General features: G+C 61.4%; 3 protein-coding genes and 1 long non-coding RNA gene across 9 annotated transcripts; all 4 read left to right on the forward strand.

Moving 5' to 3' along the window:
• Positions 1 to 966: 966 nt before the first annotated feature.
• On the forward strand, positions 967 to 8835 carry ADD2 (adducin 2). Of its 2 annotated transcripts, XM_058859271.1 has the most exons (14): positions 1615 to 1803; positions 2414 to 2552; positions 3108 to 3259; positions 3574 to 3654; positions 3730 to 3879; positions 4408 to 4551; positions 4637 to 4735; positions 5301 to 5480; positions 5568 to 5825; positions 6147 to 6266; positions 6351 to 6440; positions 6845 to 6995; positions 7085 to 7174; positions 7983 to 8835. In XM_058859271.1, the coding sequence occupies exons 1-14, from the start codon at positions 1630 to 1632 to the stop codon at positions 8279 to 8281; spliced, it is 2127 nt and encodes a 708-aa protein (XP_058715254.1). In that variant the 5' UTR covers positions 1615 to 1629; the 3' UTR covers positions 8282 to 8835. The 2 variants fall into 2 exon arrangements, with proteins under 2 accessions (XP_058715255.1, XP_058715254.1); XM_058859272.1 differs by lacking the exon at positions 6351 to 6440 and having other exon boundaries at positions 967 to 1803.
• Positions 8836 to 11115: 2280 nt separating this feature from the next.
• Positions 11116 to 13775, forward strand: SNRNP27 (small nuclear ribonucleoprotein U4/U6.U5 subunit 27). 2 transcript variants are annotated; one of them, XM_058859310.1, is made up of 6 exons: positions 11116 to 11358; positions 11919 to 12039; positions 12495 to 12607; positions 12733 to 12812; positions 12906 to 12970; positions 13471 to 13775. In XM_058859310.1, exons 1-6 carry the CDS (start codon positions 11322 to 11324, stop codon positions 13523 to 13525), a joined length of 471 nt encoding a protein of 156 aa, XP_058715293.1. In that variant the 5' UTR covers positions 11116 to 11321; the 3' UTR covers positions 13526 to 13775. The 2 variants fall into 2 exon arrangements, with proteins under 2 accessions (XP_058715293.1, XP_058715294.1); XM_058859311.1 differs by having other exon boundaries at positions 11121 to 11358; positions 12498 to 12607.
• LOC131589640 (uncharacterized) lies at positions 12051 to 12473 on the forward strand. Its single transcript, XR_009279804.1, has 3 exons — positions 12051 to 12210; positions 12262 to 12291; positions 12352 to 12473. It is a non-coding gene; the product is annotated as an uncharacterized LOC131589640 (long non-coding RNA).
• Positions 13776 to 14713: 938 nt separating the features above from the next.
• MXD1 (MAX dimerization protein 1) lies at positions 14714 to 20944 on the forward strand. Of its 4 annotated transcripts, XM_058859303.1 has the most exons (6): positions 14714 to 14864; positions 14948 to 15044; positions 17808 to 17837; positions 18886 to 19000; positions 19943 to 20102; positions 20181 to 20944. In XM_058859303.1, the coding sequence occupies exons 1-6, from the start codon at positions 14792 to 14794 to the stop codon at positions 20366 to 20368; spliced, it is 663 nt and encodes a 220-aa protein (XP_058715286.1). In that variant the 5' UTR covers positions 14714 to 14791; the 3' UTR covers positions 20369 to 20944. The 4 variants fall into 4 exon arrangements, with proteins under 4 accessions (XP_058715286.1, XP_058715285.1, XP_058715288.1 ...); XM_058859302.1 differs by having other exon boundaries at positions 19943 to 20944; XM_058859305.1 differs by lacking the exons at positions 14714 to 14864; positions 14948 to 15044 and adding an exon at positions 15051 to 15481 and having other exon boundaries at positions 15581 to 17837; positions 19943 to 20944.
• The last annotated feature ends 2828 nt before the right edge of the window (positions 20945 to 23772 follow it).

The following is a 23772-nucleotide window of genomic DNA, read 5'->3' on the forward strand; positions in this document are numbered from 1 at the left end:
GGGGGCTGCATCCCACCCCTCCCCCCTTTCCCAGGCCTTCATCCTCGGTGGTACCCGAGTCCATCCCTCCCCCCATCCCCACCCCCGGGCTGGGGGCGATGCTGCGGCCCCCCCCCGGCTGCATCCCGCTTTCCATCCCGGTTTTCGCTCTCCCCCCCCGCCCTGCGGCTGCCGCAGCGGCGCTGGGCGCGGCGAGGGCGGAGGCGGAGGTGGGGGGGCGATGCTGGGAGGGGGAACCGCTGGGGGGGTCCTGGCCCAGCCCCCCCGAGCCCCCCCCGCCTTCCCCTGGGGCTGCTCGGGCCCGGGGGTCACCGGGACCCCCCCCCGGATTTATCCCGGCCTTGGTCCCCCCTGCCCGGTGAGGCAGGTGCGCTCCGAGCACCAAAATCTGGGGGTGCCCTTCTGCCCTGAGAGAGGGGGAGACTGGAAATCACCCCCGGGATTTGGGGGAGCAGCCCCACTCTGTGTTTTGGGGGTGCCCTGGGTTGGGGGGCCCTTGTCAGCAGCACCCAGAGCGCTCGGTGACCTGGGGGAGAGGGGAGGGTCCTTTTGGGGTCCGTGGGCCGGGGGAGGCCGGGAACCCCCCCCGTACGGCGGCACCGAGCCCCCGGCTGTGGGTGACCCCAATTCGGGGCTGGAGTCGTGGGGAGCGGCCGGGGGTGCGCGGAGCTGTGCCGGTCCCCAGCTCCCGGCAGGGACCGAGCGCTCCCGGTGCTCAGCCACCGCCCCGAACCGTGCCCGTTCCCATCGGTACCGAACCGTGCCGGTTCCCAGCTCATCCCTGTTCCGAACCGTGCCGGTTCTCAGCTCATCCCTGTTCCGAACCGTGCCGGTTCCCAGCTCATCCCTGTTCCGAACCGTGCCGGTTCCCAGCTCATCCCTGTTCCGAACCGTGCCGGTTCCCAGCTCATCTCTGTTCCGAACCGTGCCGGTTCCCAGCTCATCTCTGTTCCGAACCGTGCCGGTTCCCAGATCATCTCTGTTCCGAACCGTGCCGGTTCCCAGCTCCCATCTGTGCCGAACCGTGCCGGTTCCCAGCTCATCCCTGTTCCGAACCGTGCCGGTTCCCAGCTCATCCCTGTTCCGAACCGTGCCGGTTCCCAGCTCATCCCTGTTCCGAACCGTGCCGGTTCCCAGCTCATCTCTGTTCCGAACCGTGCCGGTTCCCAGATCATCTCTGTTCCGAACCGTGCCGGTTCCCAGCTCCCATCTGTGCCGAACCGTGCCGGTTCCCAGCTCATCCCTGTTCCGAACCGTGCCGGTTCCCAGCTCCCATCCCTGTTCCGAACCCTGCCGGTTCCCAGCTCCCATCCCTGTTCCGAACCGTGCCGGTTCTCAGCTCCCATCTGTTCCGAACCGTGCCGGTTCCCAGCTCCCATCTGTGCCGAACCGTGCCGGTTCCCAGCTGTGACCTCAGCCGTGTCACCCAGCCTGGGCAGTGCCACCAGCGGGGGACACTCCCCCCCCCCCCCCGAGTGTCCCCAAGCTGTCCCCTGGTCCCCGCAGGGCGCCGGGCAGGGCGGGTCCCCTCGGGCGTTATCTGCCGGCCACAGCCGCGCGCTGTTTTCGGTGCTTTCTCCCCAATCTGGGGGTGCCGGGGGTGACGCCGCGTGTCCCCGCGTCCCCAGGATGAGCACGGCCGCCAGCCCCGAGCCCCTGCCCGAGCCCCCCGCCCCCGGGCCCCGCTGCCCCCCCCAGGAGGACCCCGAGTTCCTGCGGGCGCGGAGCGGGGCCGGGGACCTGCGCCAGGACTTCAACCTGATGGAGCAGAAGAAGCGGGTGACGATGATCCTGCAGAGCCCGGTGAGCCCCCGGCCCCGCGCCAGCCCTGTGTCCCCAACTCCTCTCTTGTCCCCGTCCCTCCTGTCTCCAACCCCCTCCCCTGCCTGTCTCCACCTCCGTCCCACCTGTCCCCAAGCCCTGTCCTTCGTGTCCCCAGCATCTTCCTTTACGTCCCCCAACCCATCCCTCCTGGCCCAAATCCCGTCTCTCCTGTCGCCAGCCCCAGCTTTCTCGTCCCTGGCCCCATCCTTTGTTGTCCCCGCCCCATCCCTCCTGTCCCCAAGCTAAGAGATGTCACCACATGGTGGTGCATGTCCCCACCTGGCAATGTCACTGCCACCACGGCGCTGCTGCCACGGAGCTGCCAGCGCCGCGGGTGTCACTGACACCAAGATGGTAATGCCACCGTCACCACTGTGCCACCAAGTCAATGATGATGCTGCCACCAAGCTGGTGATGCTGGCACCACCAGCGAGCCAGCAAACTGTTGGTACCACTGACACCAAGTCAGCAGTGCCACCATCACCATGTCACCAAGCTGGCAGTGCCACCAAGCCAGCGGTGCTGCCCCTGCCCCAATGTCCCCAGCTGTCCCACCCACCCTGTTGTCACCCTGTCCCCGGTGCCGCAGTCCTTCCGGGAGGAGCTGGAGAGCCTGATCCAGGAGCAGATGAAGAAGGGGAACAACTCGTCACATGTGTGGGCGCTGCGGCAGATCGCTGACTTCATGGCCACCACGTCCCCTGCTGCCCTGCCCACGTCCCCCATGGGTACGTGGGGCTGGGGACGGGGCGGTTTGGGGATGCTCATGAAGGGTTTCATTGAGGGGGGTGCGGTGGGGTAAGCCCCAAAACCTTGGGGGACACCAAATCTCTGCAACCTTGGAATCTTCTCTGGGGACACAAAAACCTTTGGGACCTTCAGGGGCATCAAATTATTTGGGACCACCAAACCTTTGGGACCTTGAGGACCCCAAAAACCTTTGGGGGGCTCCTAAACTTTTGAGATCTTGGTGATTCCCAAACCTTCGGAATCATCGGCTCTGTGGGATCTTGGGGTGCCACCAAGCCCCTGGGATCCCTCAAACCCTTTGAGGACCACCAAATCTTTGTGGCCATCAAACCTGGGGGACCACCAAACCTTTGAGGCTTTGGGGACCCCCAGAGCTTTTGGGGCCACCAAATCTCGATGTCCAACAAACCTTTGGATCCATCAAACCTTGACAGCCACCAAACCCATTCCCACAACCCTCTGCTCCCCCGTCCCTGGTGAACCTCGCATGGCTTGGGGGGTCCCACCGCTGATGGGAGGACCCCGATCCCCAGGGCTGGCATCGGTCACCCCCATCAATGACCTGCACGGGACGGAGGGGCCGGCACTGGCCAAGGGCGAGCGGCTGATGCGCTGCAAGGTGGGCAGCATCCACCGGCTGCTGGACCTGTACGGCTGGGCACAGCTGGGACACGCCGCCGTCACCGTGAGCACGCCAAGACCACCATAGGGGGTTGCCTTGGGGGGATTTGGGGGGGTTAGGGGCCTTTTGCTGCTGGACCTGTACAGGCTGGGCACAATTAAACCCTAACCCTAACCCTGTGAGCACCTCAAAACCAGCAGAGTGCAAATGGGAGGACTGGAAAGGATTTTGAGGCTATTCAGGGTTCTTTGGGGGGGATTTTAAGGGGTTTGGTGTTTTTTTGTGGCGGAGTTGGGACCTGCTGGACCTGTAGAGATGGGGGGTGTTTATTTGGGGATTTTTTGGGGTGTTTCTCATCCCACTCTCCCCCGCGGCAGCTGCGGGTCAGCAAGGAGCAGGAGCACTTCTTGGTGGCCCCGCAGGGGCTGGCGTGCAGCGAGGTGACAGCGGCCAGCCTGGTGAGCCCCCTGCCTCCCCCCTCCCCGGGGCTGCCTGGGGGGAGCAGCCCCCCCTGAGCCCCCTGTGGCCCCCAGGTGAAGGTGAACGTGCTGGGGGCCGTGGTGGAGCAGGGCAGCACCAGCTTCGCGCCCGACGCCCGCAGCTTCAGCCTGCACGCCGCAATCTACGCCGCGCGCCCCGACATCCGCTGCATCGTGCGGCTGCACACCCCTGCTGCTGCCGCTGTACGGGCCGGGAACCGGGCTGGGGGAGACGGGGGCTTCTCTGGGACCTTGGTTTGGGGGGATTTGGGGGGCTTGGGGGTTAGGGGAACTTGGGGGCCTGTGTGGGAGGTTGGGTCTGGGACTTGGGGGAATGGAAGGGTGTTTTGGAGGGATTTGGGGTTTGGGGGGACTGGAAAGGACTTGGGTTCCTTGAGAGTTTGAAGGGGTTTGGGAGATTTTGGGGGGCAACACAAAGTGTTGGGATGATCAGGATGATGGGGGTTTTGGGGGGGTTGGGGTTCTTTGGGGGCAGTTCATTTTGGGAGTCTGGGAGTTGAAGAGTTTGGGGAAATTTAAAAGTTGGTTATGGAGGGATTTGGTGGGATTGGAGTGGTTTATGGGGTTGGGGATTTTTAGGGTGATTTTGGGGGGGGGTTACGGGTTTTTTGGAGAAGGGTTGGTTTTTTTGTGGGGGTTTTTTGGGGTGTTGGTGTTTTCTGGAGCTGTTGGAGTTGCTCGGCCCCCTGCCCTGTTCCCCCCCATGCCCAGGTGTCAGCCATGCGCTGTGGGCTTCTGCCCATCTCCCGCGCCGCTCTTCTCCTGGGGGACGTCGCCTACTTCGACTTCCGCGGGGAGGTGGAGGATGAGGCCGATCGTGTGGAGCTCCAGAAGTGCCTCGGGCCTACCTGCAAGGTGAGGGGACTCCTGTGGGGGACAGGGGGGTCACCCCATCATCATCCCCTGCCTGCCCCGCTGACATCCCACGCTGGCTCCGCAGATCCTGGTGCTGCGGAACCACGGGGTGCTGGCGCTGGGGGACACGGCCGAGGAGGCTTTCTACAGCATCTTCCACCTGCAGGCGGCCTGCGAGGTCCAGGTGAGTGTGAGGCGAGTGATAAACTGTGGATGGACCCAGAAACTGCAGGAGCATTCACTGAGCTGTGCCAGGTCTCAGCATCCATCCCAGTGACCATGCACTGAGCTGTGCCAGGTCCTTGCAGCTGTCCCAGTGACCATGCACTGAGCTCTGTCAGGATCTCTCCATCCATCCCAGTGACCATGCACTGAGCTGTGTCAGGTCCTTGCAGCTGTCCCAGTGACCATGCACTGAGCTGTGCCAGGTCCTTGCAGCTGTCCCAGTGACCGTGCACTGAGCTGTGCCAGGTCGCAGCATCCATCCCAGTGACCATGCACTGATCTGTGTCAGGATCTCTCCATCCATCCCAGTGACCGTGCACTGATCTGTGTCAGGATCTCTCCGTCCATCCCAGTGACCGTGCACTGATCTGTGTCAGGATCTCTCCGTCCATCCCAGTGACCGTGCACTGATCTGTGCCAGGTCTCAGCCCCGTTACTCCCCCGTGTGCCAGCTCTGGCTCTTGGGGTGGCTGTGGGGCTGTCCCCCGGTGTCCCCAGCTCAGCGGTGCCCGGCTGTCCCGCAGGTGTCGGCTCTGGCGAGCGCGGGAGGCGCGGAGAACCTGATTGTGCTGGAGCGGGCGCAGCAGCGCGTGCCCCACGGCCTGGGCGCCGTGCGCCGCGCCGGCACCACCTTCGGGCCCCTGCACAAGAGCCGCCTGGGCGAGCACGAGTTCGAGGCCCTCATGAGGATGTTGGACAACCTGGTGAGCGCCAAAACCCACCCAAAACGCGCTCTGACCCCCCCTGGGTTTATCCCTGCGTGCCTGACTCCCCGCTCTGTGCTTTTCCAGGGATACCGCACGGGCTACACGTACCGCTACCCCTTCGTGCAGGAGAAGAGCAAGCCCAAGAGCGACGTGCTGATCCCCGCCACCGTCACAGCCTTCGTGTTCGAGGAGGAGCCCGCCGGGACCCCCGCCCTGCGCCAGCACGCCCAGAAGCAGCAGAAGGAGAAGACGAGGTGGCTCAACACCCCCAACACCTACACCAGGGTCAACCTGGCCGAGGAGCAGCAGGGCACCGCCGGTGGCCAGAGGACAAAGACCACGGTGAGGGGCAGATGGGGCTTGGGGATCCACAACCAGGGAGGTGGAGGGTGTCCTGGTTATGGATCCCACTAAAATCTGGGGTGTAGGGAGGCCTAGGGACCACCTTCACCCTGTAATAATGATTATTTCCAAATCCCACCACCCCACCCTACTGGGGCTGAGTGCCATCAGCTTTATCGGGGTCTTCCCTCTGTGCAAGATGCATTTATTGGGGTCTCCTCATTTATTGGGGTCTCCCCTCTATACAAGTTGCATTTGTCAGGGTTCCCCTTCTGTCCTCGGGGTCTCCTGCTTCCCCGAACACTTTTCCTGGGTTTGCAGTGGCTGCGAGCAGACGAGGTGGAGAAGGGCAGCAGTGGGACCCCCATCCGCATCGAGAACCCCAACCAGTTCGTGCCGCTCTACACGGACCCGCAGGAGGTGCTGGAGATGCGCAACAAGGTGGTGTGGGCTGGGGGACAGGGGGGTCCTGGGGTGGGTTATCCCTGTCCTCGGAGGGGGATTTATCCCTGTCCTCACCCACAGATCCGGGAGCAAAACCGCCAGGACGTGAAGTCAGCCGGGCCCCAGTCGCAGCTGCTGGCCAGTGTCATTGCTGAGACGAGCCGCAGCCCTGTATGGCACCTGTGTCACCCTGTGTCACCCTGTGTCCCCAGGCCAATATCACCCCATGTCACCTCTTGTCCCAAGCCCCACATCACCCCACACACCCAGTCCTAAATTCCCCACCCCAGAGAACCCAGCCCTTCCCTGGTTCCCCTGCATCCCACACGTCCAGGGGCAGTGACACCACTCCAAGGGAAGAGGGGACACTGCTCAGGGCAGGGGACACTGCTCAGAGCTGGGGACACTGCTCAGAGCTGGGGACACTGCTCCAGTGGGGTTGACACTGCTTGGGGTGGGGTGTGGGGGTGCTGACACGGTTGCAGAGGGTGTGACACCACTCTGAGGGGTGACATCTCTCCAGGGGGAGTTGACACTGCTCCGGGGGGTGACACCACTCTGGGGGTCTGTTTCAGTCCACCGAGAGCCACCTGGGGGATGCAGAGGCCAAGGAGGGTCGGGAAGAGGCTCCCCCTGAGCCAGAGCCCCCCAACCCCTTCAGCCAGCTCACAGACCAGGAGCTGGAGGAGTACAAGCAGGAGGTGGAGAGGAAGAAGCGCCTGCAGGGTAGGAGAGACACCCCAAAACCCCCAAACCCCCCTGGGTGGCACTGAGGGGACGCGGGGCCAGCGTGTCTCTGTGTCTCTGTGTGGCAGGCGAGAGGGACGCGGCAGCAGAGGAGAGTGAGGCTCCCCCCACAGAGGCTCTCCCTCCAGAGCCCCCGGCACCTACAGAGCCCACCGAGGGTGAGTGGGGTGACGAGCACCCCAAAATGAGGGGTGGGGTCCCGGAGAGCAGCAGGAGTGGGGGAACAAAGGGCTGCTGTGGCCAGACTGTGCTGAGACACAGCTCACTGTCACCTCTTGTCCCCCCGCCTGTCCCGGGGGGTCCCCGATCCACAGGGGCCACGTGGATGGGGATTCACGGCAGGAGGATCTGCTGGTGGCATTGTGGGGTGCAGGGGACAGCCCTGTCCCCCATCCCAGTGCTCACACTCCGGCGGGTGTGATGTTCCCCCTGTTCCCATCCACAGTGGGTGCCGGGGCACGGCTCGGGGCTGCTGGCTCTGCCATGGTGTCTGTGGTGTCTGTCTGTCTGTCTGTGTCTGTCTCCACAACGTCTCCTTTCTCTTTCCTCCCCGTGTGCCTGTCACCCAAGGAGTTATCCCTGAATCCCTGGCGCCGTAGTAAGTACGGAGAGGCCACCCCGGACGAGGGACATGGGCTCGGGGGGATCCAGTCTCCATGGCCCACTCCAGCCCCACTCGGGGCAAATTCCTTAGGAAATCCCTTGGGGAATCCCTCCTTGTTGTTGCTTCCTGCTTTTCCTGCTGCCTCTTCCCGGCTCTCCATCCCACATCGCTTGTCCCGCAGGGAGGGGGGCGGCTCAAGGAAGCGGTGCCTGCAGCAGGACAGGATCAAATCCCAACGTTCTCCACTCCTGGAGGCCAAATCCTGCTCCTGCCCAGGCCCCACTGGACATTTGTGGGGTTAAGCCACCCCCACAACACTGAGGCTGCTGCCCTCATTCCCTGCTCCCTCTCCCTTTCCCAAGGTGATAAGAAGGCCGATGGTGGCCAAGCCCCCCCTGACTCCACTGCCAAGAAGGAGCCACCAGCGGTGGTGAACGGGAAGGATGAAGAGCAAAGCACTGAGGAAAACCTTGGAAAAGGGGGGACGGACCGGACAACCACCAACGCTGACCAGGACGCCCCCAAGGAGAAGGAGACGGTGACCAGCAACCCCGTGTCCCCGGATGGTTCACCCTCCAAATCACCCTCCAAAAAGAAGAAGAAATTCCGGACCCCATCGTTCCTGAAAAAAGGCAAAAAGAAGGAAAAGATCGAATCCTGAGTCTCCCAAGGCCTCGTGCGTGGCCATCCTGGGAACCCCTGGGATCTCTGAGACCGGGAGCGCCGGGGCAGCTCCTGCCTCGTGCGTCTGGCCGAGGCGCGGCCCAAAACCCCTGGAATCCGGCTGTTTTCCAGGTCCTCCTGGCACAAGGCACCTCATCCCCCTTGTCACCCGCCTCTGGAGGCGGTCACCGAGCTTAGAGAGACTGTGGTCCCCGTTTGGGGGAATTCCTGCTGCATCTTCCCCCCCTTTCCCTCCTGGGCTCCAGCCTCTCCCCACCGTGGGCCGAGGGCTGGGTTTTTTCCACCAGAGCCCAGTTCTGCTTGATCTGAGGAAGAAAAAGGTGTTTCGTGGTTATTTTCTTCACCTTCTGTCTCAAGCTCTGCTGGAACGGCGCTGGCTTCATCCCCAGGGAAAACTGTCCATTGCTTCACCAGGAGAACGGGATTGAGCTGAAGGCGGGGGATTGCTTTTCCTGAAGGAGAAGCTGAGGTTTTTCCTTCCCAGATTGTAATCTTCCTCTCCTTGGGCTAAAGAACCACTTCATCCCCTTCTCCTGGTTCTCCTACCCTGTGTTTTCCCCACCCAAGGAAGAGCAGCGGGATTTCCCACCACTGGAAAAGCCCCCACCTCACTGCACGACCTGCACCTGGGAAAATAGGGAAAAAAACCTCCGGGAATTGTCTGTGTTATTTAAAACTAAGCAAAACTCACTCACTAAGTGCTACTTCGGGATGAACACACGCTGCCAATTCCCGCCGGCCTCCGCTCACAGTGACCCCGTCCACGCCGGCTCCCTGCTTTTCCCAGCTCTGGATTCCCAGCACAAGTTCAACCCTTCCTGGCGTTCCCTTCCCTCCCAGCGTTACAAACTCCTGGCCAGCCCCTTCCCGGGAAGAGCCCCAGCCATGCTGATGTCCCCCACAGCCATTCCAGGGCTGGGATTTGGGGATAAATCAACAGGATCAGCCCCACATCCTCCCGATTTCCTGGGGTGCTCGCCCTGAGCCTTCCTGCATCCATGGAGCCCTGTCCAGGAGGTCTGGAATGTTCCAGAACCCTGTTTGGGGTTCCCTCAGCCCAGCAGGATTTTCCCATCACTGTGGTTTCAGACCTTCTCACTGCTGTGAGACAGCTCCTGGGGGCTGGATCCATCTGGAAGAGCAGGCAGCCCATGGAATAAGGGGGTGCAGGCAGGGATCAGGGTGCAGGAAACAGCAGAGACGCCCCAGACAGGGATCTTTCCAGAGCCCCATGGACAGCCTGAGCCTGGATTCTGGGAAGAGCCTTTGCCCTGCCCAGTGTCCCCCCCACAGGTCCCCAGCCCACTCCTGCAGGATGGGGAGCACCGAGGGGAGCCCCTAAACCCCCTCTGCGCCCCCAGCTTTGTCCCTGCGGGGGCTGTTCCTCACTGCCACTGATCTTCAGACTCTTTGAGGCCATTTTTGTCCCTGGGCCTGTTCCCCCTGGGTGACCCAGGGCAGCAGAGCCAGCTCTGTCACCTCCCTGGGTGACAGCGCGGGGCAATTCCTGAATGACAGCACTGCCACAACCCCAGCCCAACTCAGGGGCTTCCCCCGGGGTTTTGTCACCCCTTTGTCCCTGAAGGTCTGTCCCCAGGGCCTTTGTCACCCTTTTTTCCAAGGGACCCTGGCTTTGCAGGGGACCCTGGGATTCTCCTCCATGAAATTCAAGTAGAAAGGGACGAAGGCTCCAGTGCCACCATCATCACCATGACGAGGGTCCTGGCTGGAAGGAAACAGCCAGGATCACATCCCGGGACCACCCTTCGGGTGATTCCCCCTCCCCACCTCCCTGCCTCAGGTAAGGCTCAGGGCGGGGGTGTCCCCAGGGAGGGGACAAATCCCTGATCTGGGGCCTCCACATCCGCACCTCTGCTGGAAAACAGAGGCTGATCCCATGCTGGCAACAGGGAAGGGCGAGTCCAGCGGGACTCAGCGCCTCTCCTCCCAGCGGGGGCTGCCCAGGAAGGCTCCGGTGCTGGGCGGGTGCTGAACCCCGAGCGGCACCGGGAGGAGGCCGGGGGTGACCTGTCCTGTCCCCCCCTCCGTGTGACAATCGCGGCCGGGAGCGGGTGGAACGCCGGTGTAAATAAACCCCGTGTTTGGCACTCGGTAGCGCTCGGAGACTGAGGGGCGAGGGATGGGGATGGAGGATGTGGAGATGGGATGGGGATGGAGAATGTGGAGATGGGGATGGAGGATGTGGAGATGGGGATGGGGATGGAGGATGTGGAGATGGGGATGGGGATGGAGGATGTAGATATGGGGATGGGGATGGAGGATGTAGAGATGGGGATGGGGATGGAGCAGGGGCAGGGACGGAGGGGAGCTGAGGGTGGGATGGGGATGGAGCTGGGGATGGGGATGGAGCTGGGGATGGGATGGGACGGCAGCGGAGGTGGGAACGGGACAGGGATGGGGCTGAGGGTGAGGATGTCCGTGAGGAACCGTGGTGTCACGGTTCGGGAACGGCACTCCCCGATTCAGTGCCCTCACTGAGGAGTCCCGGAGCCGCTGGCACCGGCTGCGCCGGACACCGGGAAGGTTCCAGCAGCTTCTTAGAGAAGCCCCTCCTGAACCCCCCAGGGCCAAACGCAGGCACAGCCCCAGGGCTCCAGGGCTCCAGGCTGCTCCCCGGGCCGGCACCGACCCGGCCCCGCCTGCCTGAACCGAACCGAGGCCGGGGCCGCGGAAGGGCCAGGAGCAGGGACGGGGCCGTGGAAAGGCCGGGCCGGGGCCGTGGAAGGGCCGGGCCGGGCAGGACAGAGCGCACCGATCGAGCCGCGGCTGCGGAGGGAGCCGGGCCCGCCTCCCTGCCCGCCCCTTCCTCCCGGGCCTCCCCTTCCTCCCCGGCCTCCCGTGGCTCTCCGGGCCGGGCGGGCTCCCAGGGCGAGCGGCGGGAGCGGGGCCCCGCGTCCCCATGCGGTGCTGAGCGCTCCCCTCAGGCTCTGCCCCTCAGGCCCCGCTCCGGGCCCGGGCCCGCTCCGGCAGCGGCAGCGCGGGGCTGAGGGGCGGCCATGGGCCGCAGCCGCTCCCGGTCACCGCCGCGGCGGGGTGAGGGGACACCGGGGAACCGGGGTGGGATGGGGACCCTGGGGAGGGTCAGGGGACACCGGGGGACGGAGCTGGGGAGATCCGGGGGAAGGGCCAGCGGCAGCGGGGGACTGAGACCCTGCAGGGCGGGGGGATCCCGGTTCCTCACTCCGGGGTAGAGCCTTCCTCATCCTCCTCTTCCTCCTCATCGTTTTTATTTTCCTTCTCCTCGGCTTCATCCTTCTACTCTTCCTTCTTTTTCCTCCTCTCCTTTTCCTACTTCTCCCCCTCCCCATCCTTATCTCCTCCTCCTCTCCTCCCTCCCCGTTCCTCAGGTTTTTGGGGACCATCCTGGCTGCTCCCCCCCGGGTGATTTCCCCCCTGGATAATTCCCCCTGCTCCAGATCTATTTTTTTCCAGCCGCTCTTTCACTGCTGGGGGTGCCTGAGGGATCCCTGAGCCCAGAACTGTCCTGGAGGGGTGGGAAGGGCTGTTCTCCACTCCGGAGCTGGGATTTTCTGTGGGATTTCCTTTGGGAAGCGGGCAGGGATGCAGGAAGGAGCTGACCCTTCCCTGGGCAGAGCGCCGGCGCTCGCGCTCCGCTTCCCGGGACAGGGACAGGCGGCGGAGAGAGCGGTCACGGTCCCGGGACAGGGACAGGAGGAGGAGCCGGTCCCGCTCCCCGCACCGGAGACGATCCAGGTGAGGGCAGGGACATTCAGGATGATCCAGGTGTGGGGAGGGACATTCAGGATGATCCAGGTGTGGGGAGGGACATTCAGGATGATCCAGGCAGTGGCAGGAACATTCAGGATGATCCAGGTGAGGGCAGGGACATTCAGGATGATCCAGGTGTGGGGAGGGATGATCCAGGTGAGGACAGAGATGATCCAGGCAGTGGCAGGAACATTCAGAATGATCCAGGTGAGGGCAGGGACATTCAGAATGATCCAGGTGAGGGCAGGGACATTCAGGATGATCCAGGCAGTGGCAGGAACATTCAGGATGATCCAGGTGTGGCAGGGACATTCAGGATGATCCAGGTGAGAGGAGGGACACCAGCATGGGGTGGGGACAGCTGTCTGAGGGCATCCTGGGTGACCCAGGGGCAGTGGCAGCCCCAGGTGGGAATTGCAGCCCCAGCTCGTGTGCCCCAGCAGGTCCCCACGCCGGCACCGCTCCAGCTCCTCGTCACCGGCGCGGCCCAAGGAGCGTCGGGATGAGGAGAAGAAGGAGCTCAAGGACTCCAAGAAGGAGCGGCAGATCACAGGTGAGGGGGAATTTTCCTCTTGGAACACTCCCAGATGCCCTGCAGGGCCAGGACCAGCCCAGCACCACCCAGATTATTGGGAATCCCAACATCTGTGTTTGCTCAACCCCTGACTCTTCCCAAAGAGGAAGATTTGCAGGGCAAGACAGAGGAGGAGATCGAGATGATGAAGATGATGGGTTTTGCCTCCTTTGATACCACCAAGGTGAGCACAGACCAGAGGCCACTCCAGGGGCTCTGTGGTGTCACCTGCCCTGTTTGGGGGTAATCCATGAGATTTTGGGACATTTCTCCTCAGGGGAAGAAGGTGGATGGTGCTGCCAATGCCTACGCCATCAATGTGTCCCAGAAGAGGAAGTACAGGTGTGTGTCCCCCCTCCTTTGGGATAGAAAGAAGATTTTATTTTGTGAGGTAATTCTGGCCACTGTCTCACGGTGGTCCAGCTTCCAGGCCTGGGGAAAACAGAAATTTTGTGAGGTTCAGACTCAAAAGCAGAGGTGAGAGTTCTCCAGGTCCCTGGGAACAGAGAAGTCAGGAGGATGAGGAGTGGGGAGCACGTTGGGAAGAGGTGGGATGTGCCCAGTGAGGCCTGAACAGGATCAGAGCAGCAGGAATCGACACTGTTCATCTGGTTTATTCCCAAAAAACACCCAGTTTGTCAATTCTCCTTTCTGATGGGAACCTGGCATCCTCACACAGTCAGAGCTGATCCTCACCAGGAGCCTTCCTGCCCTTTTCTTGGTCAAATCCATGGGGAATTGGGTTCCCCTGTAGCCACTGAGCCGCGTTCCCAGCCTCCCCCAGTTCTTTTCTCCTGATTTCCCTGGATCCCAGGGCTGACTCTGGCTCTGTCCTCACCCAGGCAATACATGAACAGAAAGGGAGGATTCAACAGGCCCCTGGATTTCATCGCCTGACACTGGACACGACTCCCACCATGGAAGGATTTCACTTCCCTGCACTCTCCTGGAAGAGTTCTGATGCTGGATTTGGAATTGGTGTTATTCCCAACAAATTCCACAGCCTGAGCCATCAGGAGTTTCCCAAACTTTTGTTATTATTTTTTTTACAACAGAAGTCAGTTTCTGGCTGGGATTTTGCTGTGTTTTCCCTGGTTTCTGGTGTGTTTCCCTGTTAATAAAACCCCAGATGTATTTTTTCCTTTAATTTTTATCATTCAGAAATAAAGCAGGGCCTCAATTCCCCCTCCCACAAATCCTTGGAATTGATGCAGATCAGCTCAATCCCGTTTGAGCCCTGAGCTGAAACCGAAGCTGCTCGGCAGGGGGGTCGTTCTTCCTCCCGCAACCTCACCCCATGATCAGTGTGGTCCCTGTCCGGGGGGCTCACGTTCCCGGGGCTCTGTCCCCGTTCCCGGGGCTCTGTCCCCGTTCCCGTTCCCGGGGCTCTGTCCCCGTTCCCGGGGCTCTGTTCCCGTTCCCGGGGGTCCCTGTCCTCATCCCGGGGCTCTGTCCGGGGGGGTTCCCGTTCCCGGGGCTCTGTTCCCATCCCGGGGGTCCCTGTCCCCATCCCCGGGCTCTGTTCCCGTTCCCGGGGCTCTGTCCCCGTTCCCGTTCCCGGGGTTCTGTTCCCGTTCCCGGGGCTCTGTCCCCGTTCCCGGGGCTCTGTTCCCGTTCCCGGGGCTCTGTCCCCGTTCCCGTTCCCGGGGCTCTGTTCCCGTTCCCGGGGCTCTGTCCCCGTTCCCGTTCCCGGGGTTCTGTTCCCATCCCCGGGCTCTGTCCGGGGGTCCCCGCCGCGGTCACGTTGCCTCACGTAGCCGTGGCCCCGCCCCTTTCCCCGTCCGGCCCCGCCATTGGCTGAGCGGCAGGAAGTGAGTCAGGGCAGCGCGTGCGGCCGGCAGGGCGGGGCCGGTTGCGTGGGCGGGGCTCCGCCGGGGGCCGGGCCAATGGCAGGAGGGCGTGGCGCTCTCGTCCAATCGCAGCGCGAGGTGGGCGTGTCCTCAGGCTCGGCCACGCCCCCACACCGCCGCTCGTGGAGGCGCTGGGCGGGACCTCCGCCCCGTTCTCCAATCAGCGGCGGCGAGGGGCGGGGCCTCTCTGAGCCTCCGCCAATGAGAGGCGGCGGGGGCGGGGCGCGCGCGGGGTCTGGCGGAGCGGCGCTCGGGGCGGGCAGAGGCCGCCGCTCCCCCCCCGCCGCCGGTTCGGGCCCGTCCCGGCCCCGCCATGGCCGCCCCCCCCCGCCTCGGCATCCAGATGCTGCTGGAGGCCGCCGAGTTCCTGGAGCGGCGGGAGCGAGGTACCCCCCGCGCCCCTCCCGGTACCCCCGGTGTCCCCGGGCGGGCCCCGCGGTGACCCGCGCCCGCCGTTGTGTCTCCGCAGAAGCCGAGCACGGTTACGCCTCGCTGCGGCCCGGCGGGAAGGACGGGGAGGCCCCGCGGCGCCGCGCCAAGGCCCGGAGGAGCGGCAGCGGCGGCAGGTGACGGCAGCACCGGGCGGGGCGGGGGGACCGGACCGGACCGGACCGAAAGGGCCCGGCCCTTGTGGGGCCCTGGGTCCCGAACGGGGCAGCTCCGGGCACCGTGCGGCCGGGCCCGCTGAGCCCCCGCTGTCACCGGGCCTCTGGCTGGGCCGGGGTCACCCCCCCCGGGCCCGGGCTCCGGTTTGGCCCCGCTGTCACCGGCTGTGCCGGTGTGTGACAGGCACCGGGGCTGCTGTGGTCCGGTGTCACGGCTCGGGGGCCCCGCTGTGCCTGTGGCCGGGCTCTGGTGGGGCCCCCCCGCCCTCACCGGGGGTGTCACAGGGCGGGGGACACCCTCCTGTCCCCAGGAGTTTGGGGACAGGGAGCTCCTCCTGTCACCGGCTGTGTGACAGCACCGGGCAGCCCCCCGGTCTGAGGTGACCCTGCCCGGTGAGGTGCTGTTGTCACCGGTGACCCTGCCCGGTGAGCTCCTCCTGTCACCGGTGACCCTGCCCGGTGAGGTGCTGCTGTCACCGGTGACCCTGCCCGGTGAGCTCCTCCTGTCACCGGTGACCCTGCCCGGTGAGGTGCTGTTGTCACCGGCTGTGTGACAGGACTGGGTGGGGCTCTGCTGTCACCAAAGTCCTCCTGTCACCGGGTGTGACACCGTGGGTGGGACCGTTCTGTCCCCAGCTGTCACAGTGCCCTGGCAGGGCTGGAGGGGACCCTCCTGCCACCTCTTTAATTCTCCACCCTGAAACCCACCCACAGCCTCCCACTATCCCTCCTTGGCTGTTTCTCCCTCTTCCTCCTCGCTGGTTTTAAATCCTAAACCACCTTTTCTCCAAGCTGAACTCGCCTCCAAGCACCCACAGTGAATTCCAGGAGCAAATCCCACATCCTGGAGGCTTTATTCCACCACATTAACAGCCTAAAAATCCCTCTGATCCTCGTGCTGGGGGAACCCTGGGCTGATTTTGGGAAGGGCTGGCTCCAGGACGTGTCCCCAGCCGAGGGGACCCCGTGAGGAGCAGCAGGTCCATCCCAAGCCGTCAGCAGCGCTGGATGGTGCCAGGGAGGAGCCAGGCCATGGTGGCACCACATCTGTCACTCTTTTCCTGCTCGGGAGCGATCCCGTCTGTGCGACGCCTCACGGCCGACCTTTGGCAGCTGCCGGAACAAATCCACCTGGATTTGCCCGTGCTGGGATTCCCTGGGATTCCCTGGGATTCCCTGTGTCCCCCGGGGCCGGGGGGGGTCCCCTGCGGGGGTCTTGGGGTGTCAGGAGCCCCTCGGGGGGCCTGGAGCTGCCGGGCTCAAATCCAGCTTTGTCCTGCCTGGACACGCTCCGGGTTCCCTTCTCGGAATATTTTGTTTGCTTCAGGCCAATCTATTACGGTTTTCAGGAATAAAAATCACATTCTGAAGGGAAGGCTGGTGAGGTCCAAACTGGTGGGAATCCAACCCAAACTCTGGAGGGGATGTGGGAGCCGCAGAAATGGGAGCTCCACCTGCCCCAGGGTGAAGCTGCCATCCCCTCTGTCCCCTTGCTTATTTTAGCCAAAATTAAAATCCATCAATTAATTTTTTTTTTTGCCAAATATTGGTGATGGTGAATGCAAGTCCAAAAGAGAAAGCAACCGTTCTAGGTAGAATCCAGGCAGAATAGAGGATGGGTTTTTAATTAATGAGTGTGGAGGTGATGGGAGCTTCACCCCTGTCTGTACCAGTGCTCAGGAAGTATTTGGATAATTTAGAATCAAGGAAAAAACTCACAAGTCTGCAGCCCATGGAAACTCCTTGGTAAAGGGCTGGGTGTGAAACATGCAGATTTATCCAGGGAAAAAATTAATGGAGAGACTGCACAGGAGCCAGAGAGGTGAGGATGTGTCCTTCTCCATTGTGTCAGGAGAATCTCACTGGAGTGGGAAGTGTCTCTGCTGGGATGGAACATTTCTGGGAATGTGGCTCTGATCTTGCCAGAAAGCCAGCAGAGCCACTGGAGCAGGATGATCCATCAGGAGAGGCTGCTGGAAAAGTGAAGGAGACCTCCAAGAGCATCTCCCACCGCTGTGGTGGGGACATCCCTCATTTTCCCTTTGCTGGCATCCCTGGTTTTCCCTTCAGTGACATCCCTTGTTTTTCCAGCGCTCCCAGATGCTGTGGGGCCATCCCAGGAGACATCCAAACAGCCTGTGGGTTATTCCCACATTTGTGTAACATTATTGGCACGTATCAACATTTTCCCAAATTAGACTGGAGCTTCCTGAGATCTCTGGAGGTTTTAGGAAGTCATTAGGCAGCTCTTCCCTGGAAACACGAACTGTGTGGCCTCCTGTGGAGGGAAAGTCAGTCGTGGCTTGTGTTTTCCACCTTTTTCCAGCTCCATGGAAATTGGGAGTTTCAGGGGGATTTTTCATGGGTTTAATGTGTGCCTTTGGGGCCTCCTCCAGAGCTGCTCTGTGCTCACAGGGAGCTTTTTCCACGTTATGTTCCTGGCAGGTCGAGGGACAGGGATGAGCTGTTGATCACAATCTCAGCTCTAAAAGTTGAGCCTCTGGTTTCAACTCCCATTTTATGGTTTTTCTGACCCCTTTATTGCCACTTATCCAGCAGTTTCTGTGTCTGCATCCTGCCATTCCCCATCCCTGGGTGTGGAGCTCTGGAAGCCCCCTGGGTTTGCAGGTTTTCCAGGGAGCCTTTGCTAATTCCCATATGTTAATCCCAACTGTTAATCCCTAATCAGCCAGAGGAATTAATAACTTCTTCCTTCTTTTCCAGGTCGACGCACAATGAGATGGAAAAGAACAGGTGAGTGCCAGAGGGTTGTCAGGAGCTGGGCTTGGGGGGAATTACTGCTTTTCCAGGGGTCTTCCACCTGAGATGGGTTGAGAGGGAGAGTGGGAGGGAAGGAATGGGATAAAGGACATCAAGGATTAAAGTATTCCCTTTTTACAGGTGAGTTTTGTTGGGAATGATATCCCATCCCCACAGCCAGCTCCCACTCTGCTTATTCAGGAAAATTACCTTTTCACGTCTTTGAGCCACTTGCAGTTTGGGATTTATCCCGAGTAAATCCCACTTTTTTTGCCTGTGTTGTCATCCCAAGGTCCTTTGGGTGAGGAAATCCCAGTTCACTCCCAGCATTTCCCAAACAAGACCAGCAGGTGATTGCAAAATCCCTTTGGAGCTGCCTGGGATCAGGCGGTGCAGGGATGTGGTTACAGCGCGTTCCCAAGGATCTGACCTACATGTTGGGATTGGGGTGATGGACACAGGGAAACCTGGATGTGCTGGGAGCATCCCTGCTTTCAGCAGATAAAGGGATTTCCTCCAGGAGTTTCCCTCCAGAATTAATGTCCTACCTGTTAGAGCAGAGAAAACCCAGATGTTACAGGAAGAGGGAGGATTCCTGGAGCACGGCCATTGCTCCTGCAGGGATTTGGGGTTTTGTATCCAAAACAATCCTGTTCCTACTAAAAATAGGGAAAGGAAGCACTCCCAAGGGATTTGGAGCTGGGTGTTATCCTGGGCAGCTTCAGCTGTCAGCAGGAACCAAACAGCACTCCTGAGATGGAACCTTTTGGGGAAGAGGATGACCAAAAGTTGATATTCTCACCCAGAATCCTGAGGTCATTGTCTGGGATCATCCCAGCAGCCCGGGATGCCAGCAGGGTTCATCCATGAGGTTTTCCCAAGGCCTCTTTTTGCCTGGCTGCAGTTTTCTCCTGGTTTCTGGAAGCCCATGGAGGCTGGGAAGGCTCCTGGGTGGGTTTAGCTCCTGCCACCCCATTTTTCCACAGCAGAGGGGTGGGAATGCCATTTGGGAAGCTGATGCAGCTGTGTGCTCCCGTTCCAGGCGTGCCCAGCTCAGGCTGTGCCTGGAGAGGCTGAAGGGGCTGGTGCCGCTGGGGGCTGCGGCCGGGCGGCACACGACACTCAGCCTCCTCACCAGGGCCAGGCTCCACATCCAGGTGAGCCCAAAAATGGGATCTGGCACTGGGATCGGAGCTGAGAGCAGCATCCAGGACGGGGCATGGGCTGGGAGAGGGCTGGGATTGGGCTGGGATGACTGGGAGAGCTCTGGCATCACGCAGGGATAACTGGGAGAGGACTGGGATGGGCTGGGGTAACTGGGGGAGTTCTGAATTATGCTGGGGTAACTGGGAGAGGGCTGGGATTGGGCTGGGATGACTGGGAGAGCAGAAATCCATACAGCTCCACATCCCAAGCGTGCTGAAGACAGGAGCCCCTCGGGAGCCGGCAGTGGCTGTGCTGGGGTGGTTTGGGCTGGGAATTCTGCGTGGTTTTGAGGGAATCCTGGAGCTCAGGGTGCCAGGAATGCTGTGTGGTTCTGGGGTAATCCCAGAGCTCAGGGTGCTGGGAATGCTGTGTGGTTCCCGTGGTTCTGAGGGAATCCCGGAGCTCAGGGTGCTGGGAATGCTGCATGGTTCCCGTGGTTCTGAGGGAATCCCAGAGCTCAGGGTGCTGGGAATGCTGTGTGGTCAGAGCTCAAGGTGCTGGGAATGCCGTGTGGTTCCCGTGGTTCTGGGGTAATCCCAGAGCTCAGGGTGCCAGGAATGCTGTGTGGTTCTGGGGTAATCCCAGAGCTCAGGGTGCTGGGAATGCTGTGTGGTTCTGAGGGAATCCCAGAGCTCAAGGTGCCAGGAATGCCGTGTGGTTCCCGTGGTTCTGAGGGAATCCCAGAGCTCAGGGTGCTGGGAATGCTGTGTGGTCAGAGCTCAGGGTGCTGGGAATGCCGTGTGGTTCTGGGGTAATCCCAGAGCTCAGGGTGCTGGGAATGCCATGTGGTTCTGAGGGAATCCCAGAGCTCAGGGTTCCCAGAGCTGGGAATGCCGTGTGGTTCCCGTGGTTCCGAGGGAATCCCAGAGCTCAGGTGCCGTGTCCCCCCACAGAAGCTGGAGGATCAGGAGCGCCGGGCCCTGCACCAGATGGAGCAGCTGCAGCGGGAGCAGCGGCACCTGCAGCGGCAGCTGGAGAAGCTGGGCCTGGAGCGGGTCAGGATAGACAGCATCGGCTCCAGCCTTTCCTCCGAGCGCTCCGACTCGGATCGAGGTGAGAGCCCGCGCCGGGGCACGGCCGGAGGGAGGCCTGGCCCCGTTGGAACTCCAACCCTTCCCATTCCTCCGGCAGAAGAGATGGATGTGGATGTGGAGAGCACGGACGACCTCCCCGCCGACCTGGACTGGAGCAGCAGCAGCCCCAGCGACTCGGACGAGCGCGGGAGCCTCCAGAGCCTGGGCAGCGACGAGGGATATTCCAGCTCCGGCGGGACCAGGGCCAGGCTGGCCGGCAGCCCTAAGCTCCCCGTCGGGATATAGGGAGCTGCTCCCGCGGCCGCCGTCCCCTTGGGATCCCTTTAGCCAGCACACCCACCCTGCCAGCATTCCCTGCACGGAAATTCCGAACATCCCACAGCTCCAGCCGCTCCCGGGGCTCCCTCTGCACCGCCAGCCTCTCTGGCCGAACCTTCTCTGCCAGGCCCGACATTCCAGCCACGCCTGAAGCGCCCGGGAATATCCTGGCAATAACAGCAACCTCAAGAGCCTTCCCCGGGCTCCTTCCCAGGCTGTCACTGCCCGCTATTCCCGATCTTCTCTCCGCTTGGGTGGCCACATCGTGTTCCTCATCCTCAGGACCGAAGAAGCTGAGTTTCTGGGAGCAGATCCCAAGAGAGACCCGGTCCTTTGTGGAGTTTCCATCCGTGACAGAGCGGAGCCAGGCTGGGAACACAGAGCATTTTGGGCACAGGGATCAGCCTCAGTCGGGGGTTCCTCCCCCCGACTCTAAATATTCAGGGACACCCCATCCCAGCCCTCCCGGAGCGTTCCTGGCGTGGGGAGAGCGCTCAGAGCCATCCTCAGCCCTCGGGTCGGCCACCTCCGGGCTGGGAAGTTTCTCCCTAAACCCGAAAGGGACGTCCCACCTCCCTTTGTGGCGCGGCATTCCAGAGCCCTGGAATTCCCTTTCCACGCTTCCAGTCTCGGGGACAATTCTTTCTACCTCGGAGGGAGCCCACGGACTCTCTCCACCCCTTCAGCACAAAGATGATGCCTCTGCTCAGCAATAACCCCACGGGACTCCCCGGATCGTGTCCATCCATCCGGGATTTCTCCAGGCTCGCGGAGGATTCCAGAAGCCACCAGAGGGAGGGAAGCCCCGGGGTCAGGGGGGTTCTGAGCCAGAGCTCACGTGAGGTGTGGATTCGTTTCCCGATGCACTGGAGGGAGCGTTCCCACCACTTGCTGCTCCTGGAGATGCTCTGGGAATGTTGACATGGAGAGAGCTCTGCTTCCAGCACTTTCCTTTTCCCCTGGAGTGCTCCAAGGGCTTTTCCAGCCCTGTGGAGCCGGCCAGGCCCTGGTGAGGAGTCGGCAAGGAGCTCTCCAGGGCTTTTCCCAGCTCTGGATACAAACCCTGACCCTCTGCCAGTCCCTTTCAGGAATGGCCAGTGCTGAAAGGCATCGAGATGCTCCATGGAGTGCAAGGGGATGAGCAGCAGGAGACTCCAGTGCTTTTCCTTTTCCTTTGTCCTTTCCCCTTTTCCTGTTTCCCTTTTCCCCTTCTCCTCCTTTCCTGCTTTTCCTTTCCTTCTTTTCTCCTTTACTGTTCCCCTTTCCCCCTTTCTCATTTTCCCCTTTTCCTTTCAACACCCCAATCCCATTCCTGGCTCACTTAGGGAAGTGGGAAGCCACCCACAGACCCCACAAGTTGCCCAAATCCCCCAGATTCTTTTTCCATTTGCTGTCTCCTAAGAGAAGAAAAAAAACCCAAACCACAAGGAATTTTCCTTTCAAGCTGCTGGAATTTTCCACCCTCTGGCATTGCCACAGACTTGGGGTACCTGAGCTCAACCCCCTGCATGGTCAAAAAGAGGGAAAAAAAGGCAAAAAGATGGAAAATACTGAAAAAAATAGGAATATCAGCCCATGGGGGCCGGTGGCTCAGGTGGCTTTTGCCTTCACCTGGGGAATCCCAGCGGAACCCTCTGGGTTCAGGTGATTCCCAGCACTGGGAAGGCCCTTCCAGAGGTACAAAGCGTGGATTTTTGCTTGGTTTTGAACATTCTGGAGGTTTGGCCTCAGCACAAACGAGGGGTTTTGGCAGCTTTGTGCCTTTTTGAGTTCCCAATGCCTTTTTTTTCCCCTTTTTTCCCTTCCTATCCCAGACTGACCCCTTTGCACTGTCGGGCTGTGCTCCGGGAACCCCAGAACTCTGCACTAACCCGGAATCCCCGGGTCCCCCGTGGTGGTGCCAGCCTTACCTGGAATTCACTGATCCACCAGCATTCCTATCAAATAAGCTGCAGGAAGGACTTTTTTATAGGTTGTGACAAAAATCCAGGGAGTGCGGGGAGTGGGATTGGGGCACGGACGGGTGGGAATCAGAAATACCCAATTTTGGGCTGTTTTTCCTTTCTTTTTCCTTTTGGAAGGCAGATCCCGAACCGCCAGCTCCCGGGAAGCACCAAAATGTTTCACCCTGAATTTTTCCAGTGGAGCCGTCCCTTCTCCACTCAACCTTTCCTTTATCATTCTTTGGTACACCTCCTTTTTGTGCTTTTCTGTCATTTTTTTCTGTTCTTTTTGCTTCCCAAGAGGTGGATCCACCCCAGCCTTGGCTCCGCTGGGCGGTTGGGAGCGGACACGGATCCCATTTCCAGCCGTTCCTGCTGTAAATATCCCATTGTTGGGCTGAACCCCGTGTCAAGCCAATAGAATGGTGCTTTTTTTTAGGAATTCCATGTTTTAGGAGATCTTTGCCGTGTCCATGGATATTTCTGTCTTGTTTGATTGTTAGGAAATAAATTATTTCGTTATGAAAAGAGAGGCAGGAGCTGGAATTGCCGTGGGGAGGGAGCAGGAAGGGGATGGTGGGGCTGGAGATCCACGCTCCTGCAGGGACTTGTGGAGGGTGAGGAGTCCCCCCTGGGCTGGGCTTTGTCCCTTGTCCTGTCCCTGGGCTGGGCTTTGTCCCTTGTCCTGTCCCTGGGCTGGGCTTTGTCCCTTGTCCTGTCCCTGGGCTGTGCTGAGTGTCCCCAGAGCTGCCCAGGGGGGACACCGGAGCTCTGGGACACACGGGGTGTGGCACGGGGGTTTGGGGCACACGGTGGCACACGGTGGCACACAGGGTGGCACACAGGGTGGCACATGGTGGCACATACAGTGGCACACATGGTGACACACAAGGACGTGGGACACACAGGGGGACGAGGACAGAGCAGCCCAGGGCAGCCCAGGGTGGCACAGGGTGGCACAGGGTGACAGAGGGGCGCGGGGTGGGGCTGTGCCACCCTGGGAGCCACCGCAGAGCCTCACCTGGGCCCCGTGGGGCCCTCCCCGCCCGCCACACCTGCGCTGAGCACTCTCCAGGCAGGTGGGGTCAGGCTGGTGACCAGGGAGGGACATGACGGGAACAGGAGCGGGGGAAGGACAGGGGGGGCAGGACAGGGGGGGCACGGGGACTTTGGGGACTGTGAGGGACTTTGGGGACTGTGAGGGACACGGGACATGAGCGGGATGGCACGGAGGGGGACACACTGACACAGGAGAGGGGACATGGGAGAAACAGGAACATGAGGGTTTGGGGACATTGGGACATGGGGGAATGGGGGGGATTGGAGGGACATGGGGGCAATTTTGGGGTGTGGGACCGTGGTGACACAAAGGGGACATGGGCACATGGGGATGTGGGGGCATGGCAGAGGGGAGGGAGGTGGCTGGGG

The sequence above is a fragment of the Poecile atricapillus genome, chromosome 29 (assembly GCF_030490865.1).
Source record: "Poecile atricapillus isolate bPoeAtr1 chromosome 29, bPoeAtr1.hap1, whole genome shotgun sequence".
In the NCBI taxonomy this organism is placed as follows: Eukaryota; Metazoa; Chordata; class Aves; order Passeriformes; family Paridae; genus Poecile; species Poecile atricapillus.

Coding starts and splice junctions, on each gene's coding strand:
- ADD2 (XM_058859271.1), top strand. CDS start 1,630: ATGAGCACGGCCGCCAGCCCCGAGCCCCTGCCCGAGCCCCCCGCCCCC. Junction 2,553..3,107: donor CCTGCCCACGTCCCCCATGG/GTACGTGGGGCT, acceptor CCCGATCCCCAG/GGCTGGCATCGGTCACCCCC. Junction 7,175..7,982: donor ACCTACAGAGCCCACCGAGG/GTGAGTGGGGTG, acceptor CCCTTTCCCAAG/GTGATAAGAAGGCCGATGGT.
- SNRNP27 (XM_058859310.1), top strand. CDS start 11,322: ATGGGCCGCAGCCGCTCCCGGTCACCGCCGCGGCGGG. Junction 11,359..11,918: donor CCGGTCACCGCCGCGGCGGG/GTGAGGGGACAC, acceptor TTCCCTGGGCAG/AGCGCCGGCGCTCGCGCTCC. Junction 12,813..12,905: donor CCTCCTTTGATACCACCAAG/GTGAGCACAGAC, acceptor ATTTCTCCTCAG/GGGAAGAAGGTGGATGGTGC.
- MXD1 (XM_058859302.1), top strand. CDS start 14,792: ATGGCCGCCCCCCCCCGCCTCGGCATCCAGATGCTGCTGGAGGCCGCC. Junction 15,045..17,807: donor AGGAGCGGCAGCGGCGGCAG/GTGACGGCAGCA, acceptor CTTCTTTTCCAG/GTCGACGCACAATGAGATGG. Junction 19,001..19,942: donor GGGCCAGGCTCCACATCCAG/GTGAGCCCAAAA, acceptor GTCCCCCCACAG/AAGCTGGAGGATCAGGAGCG.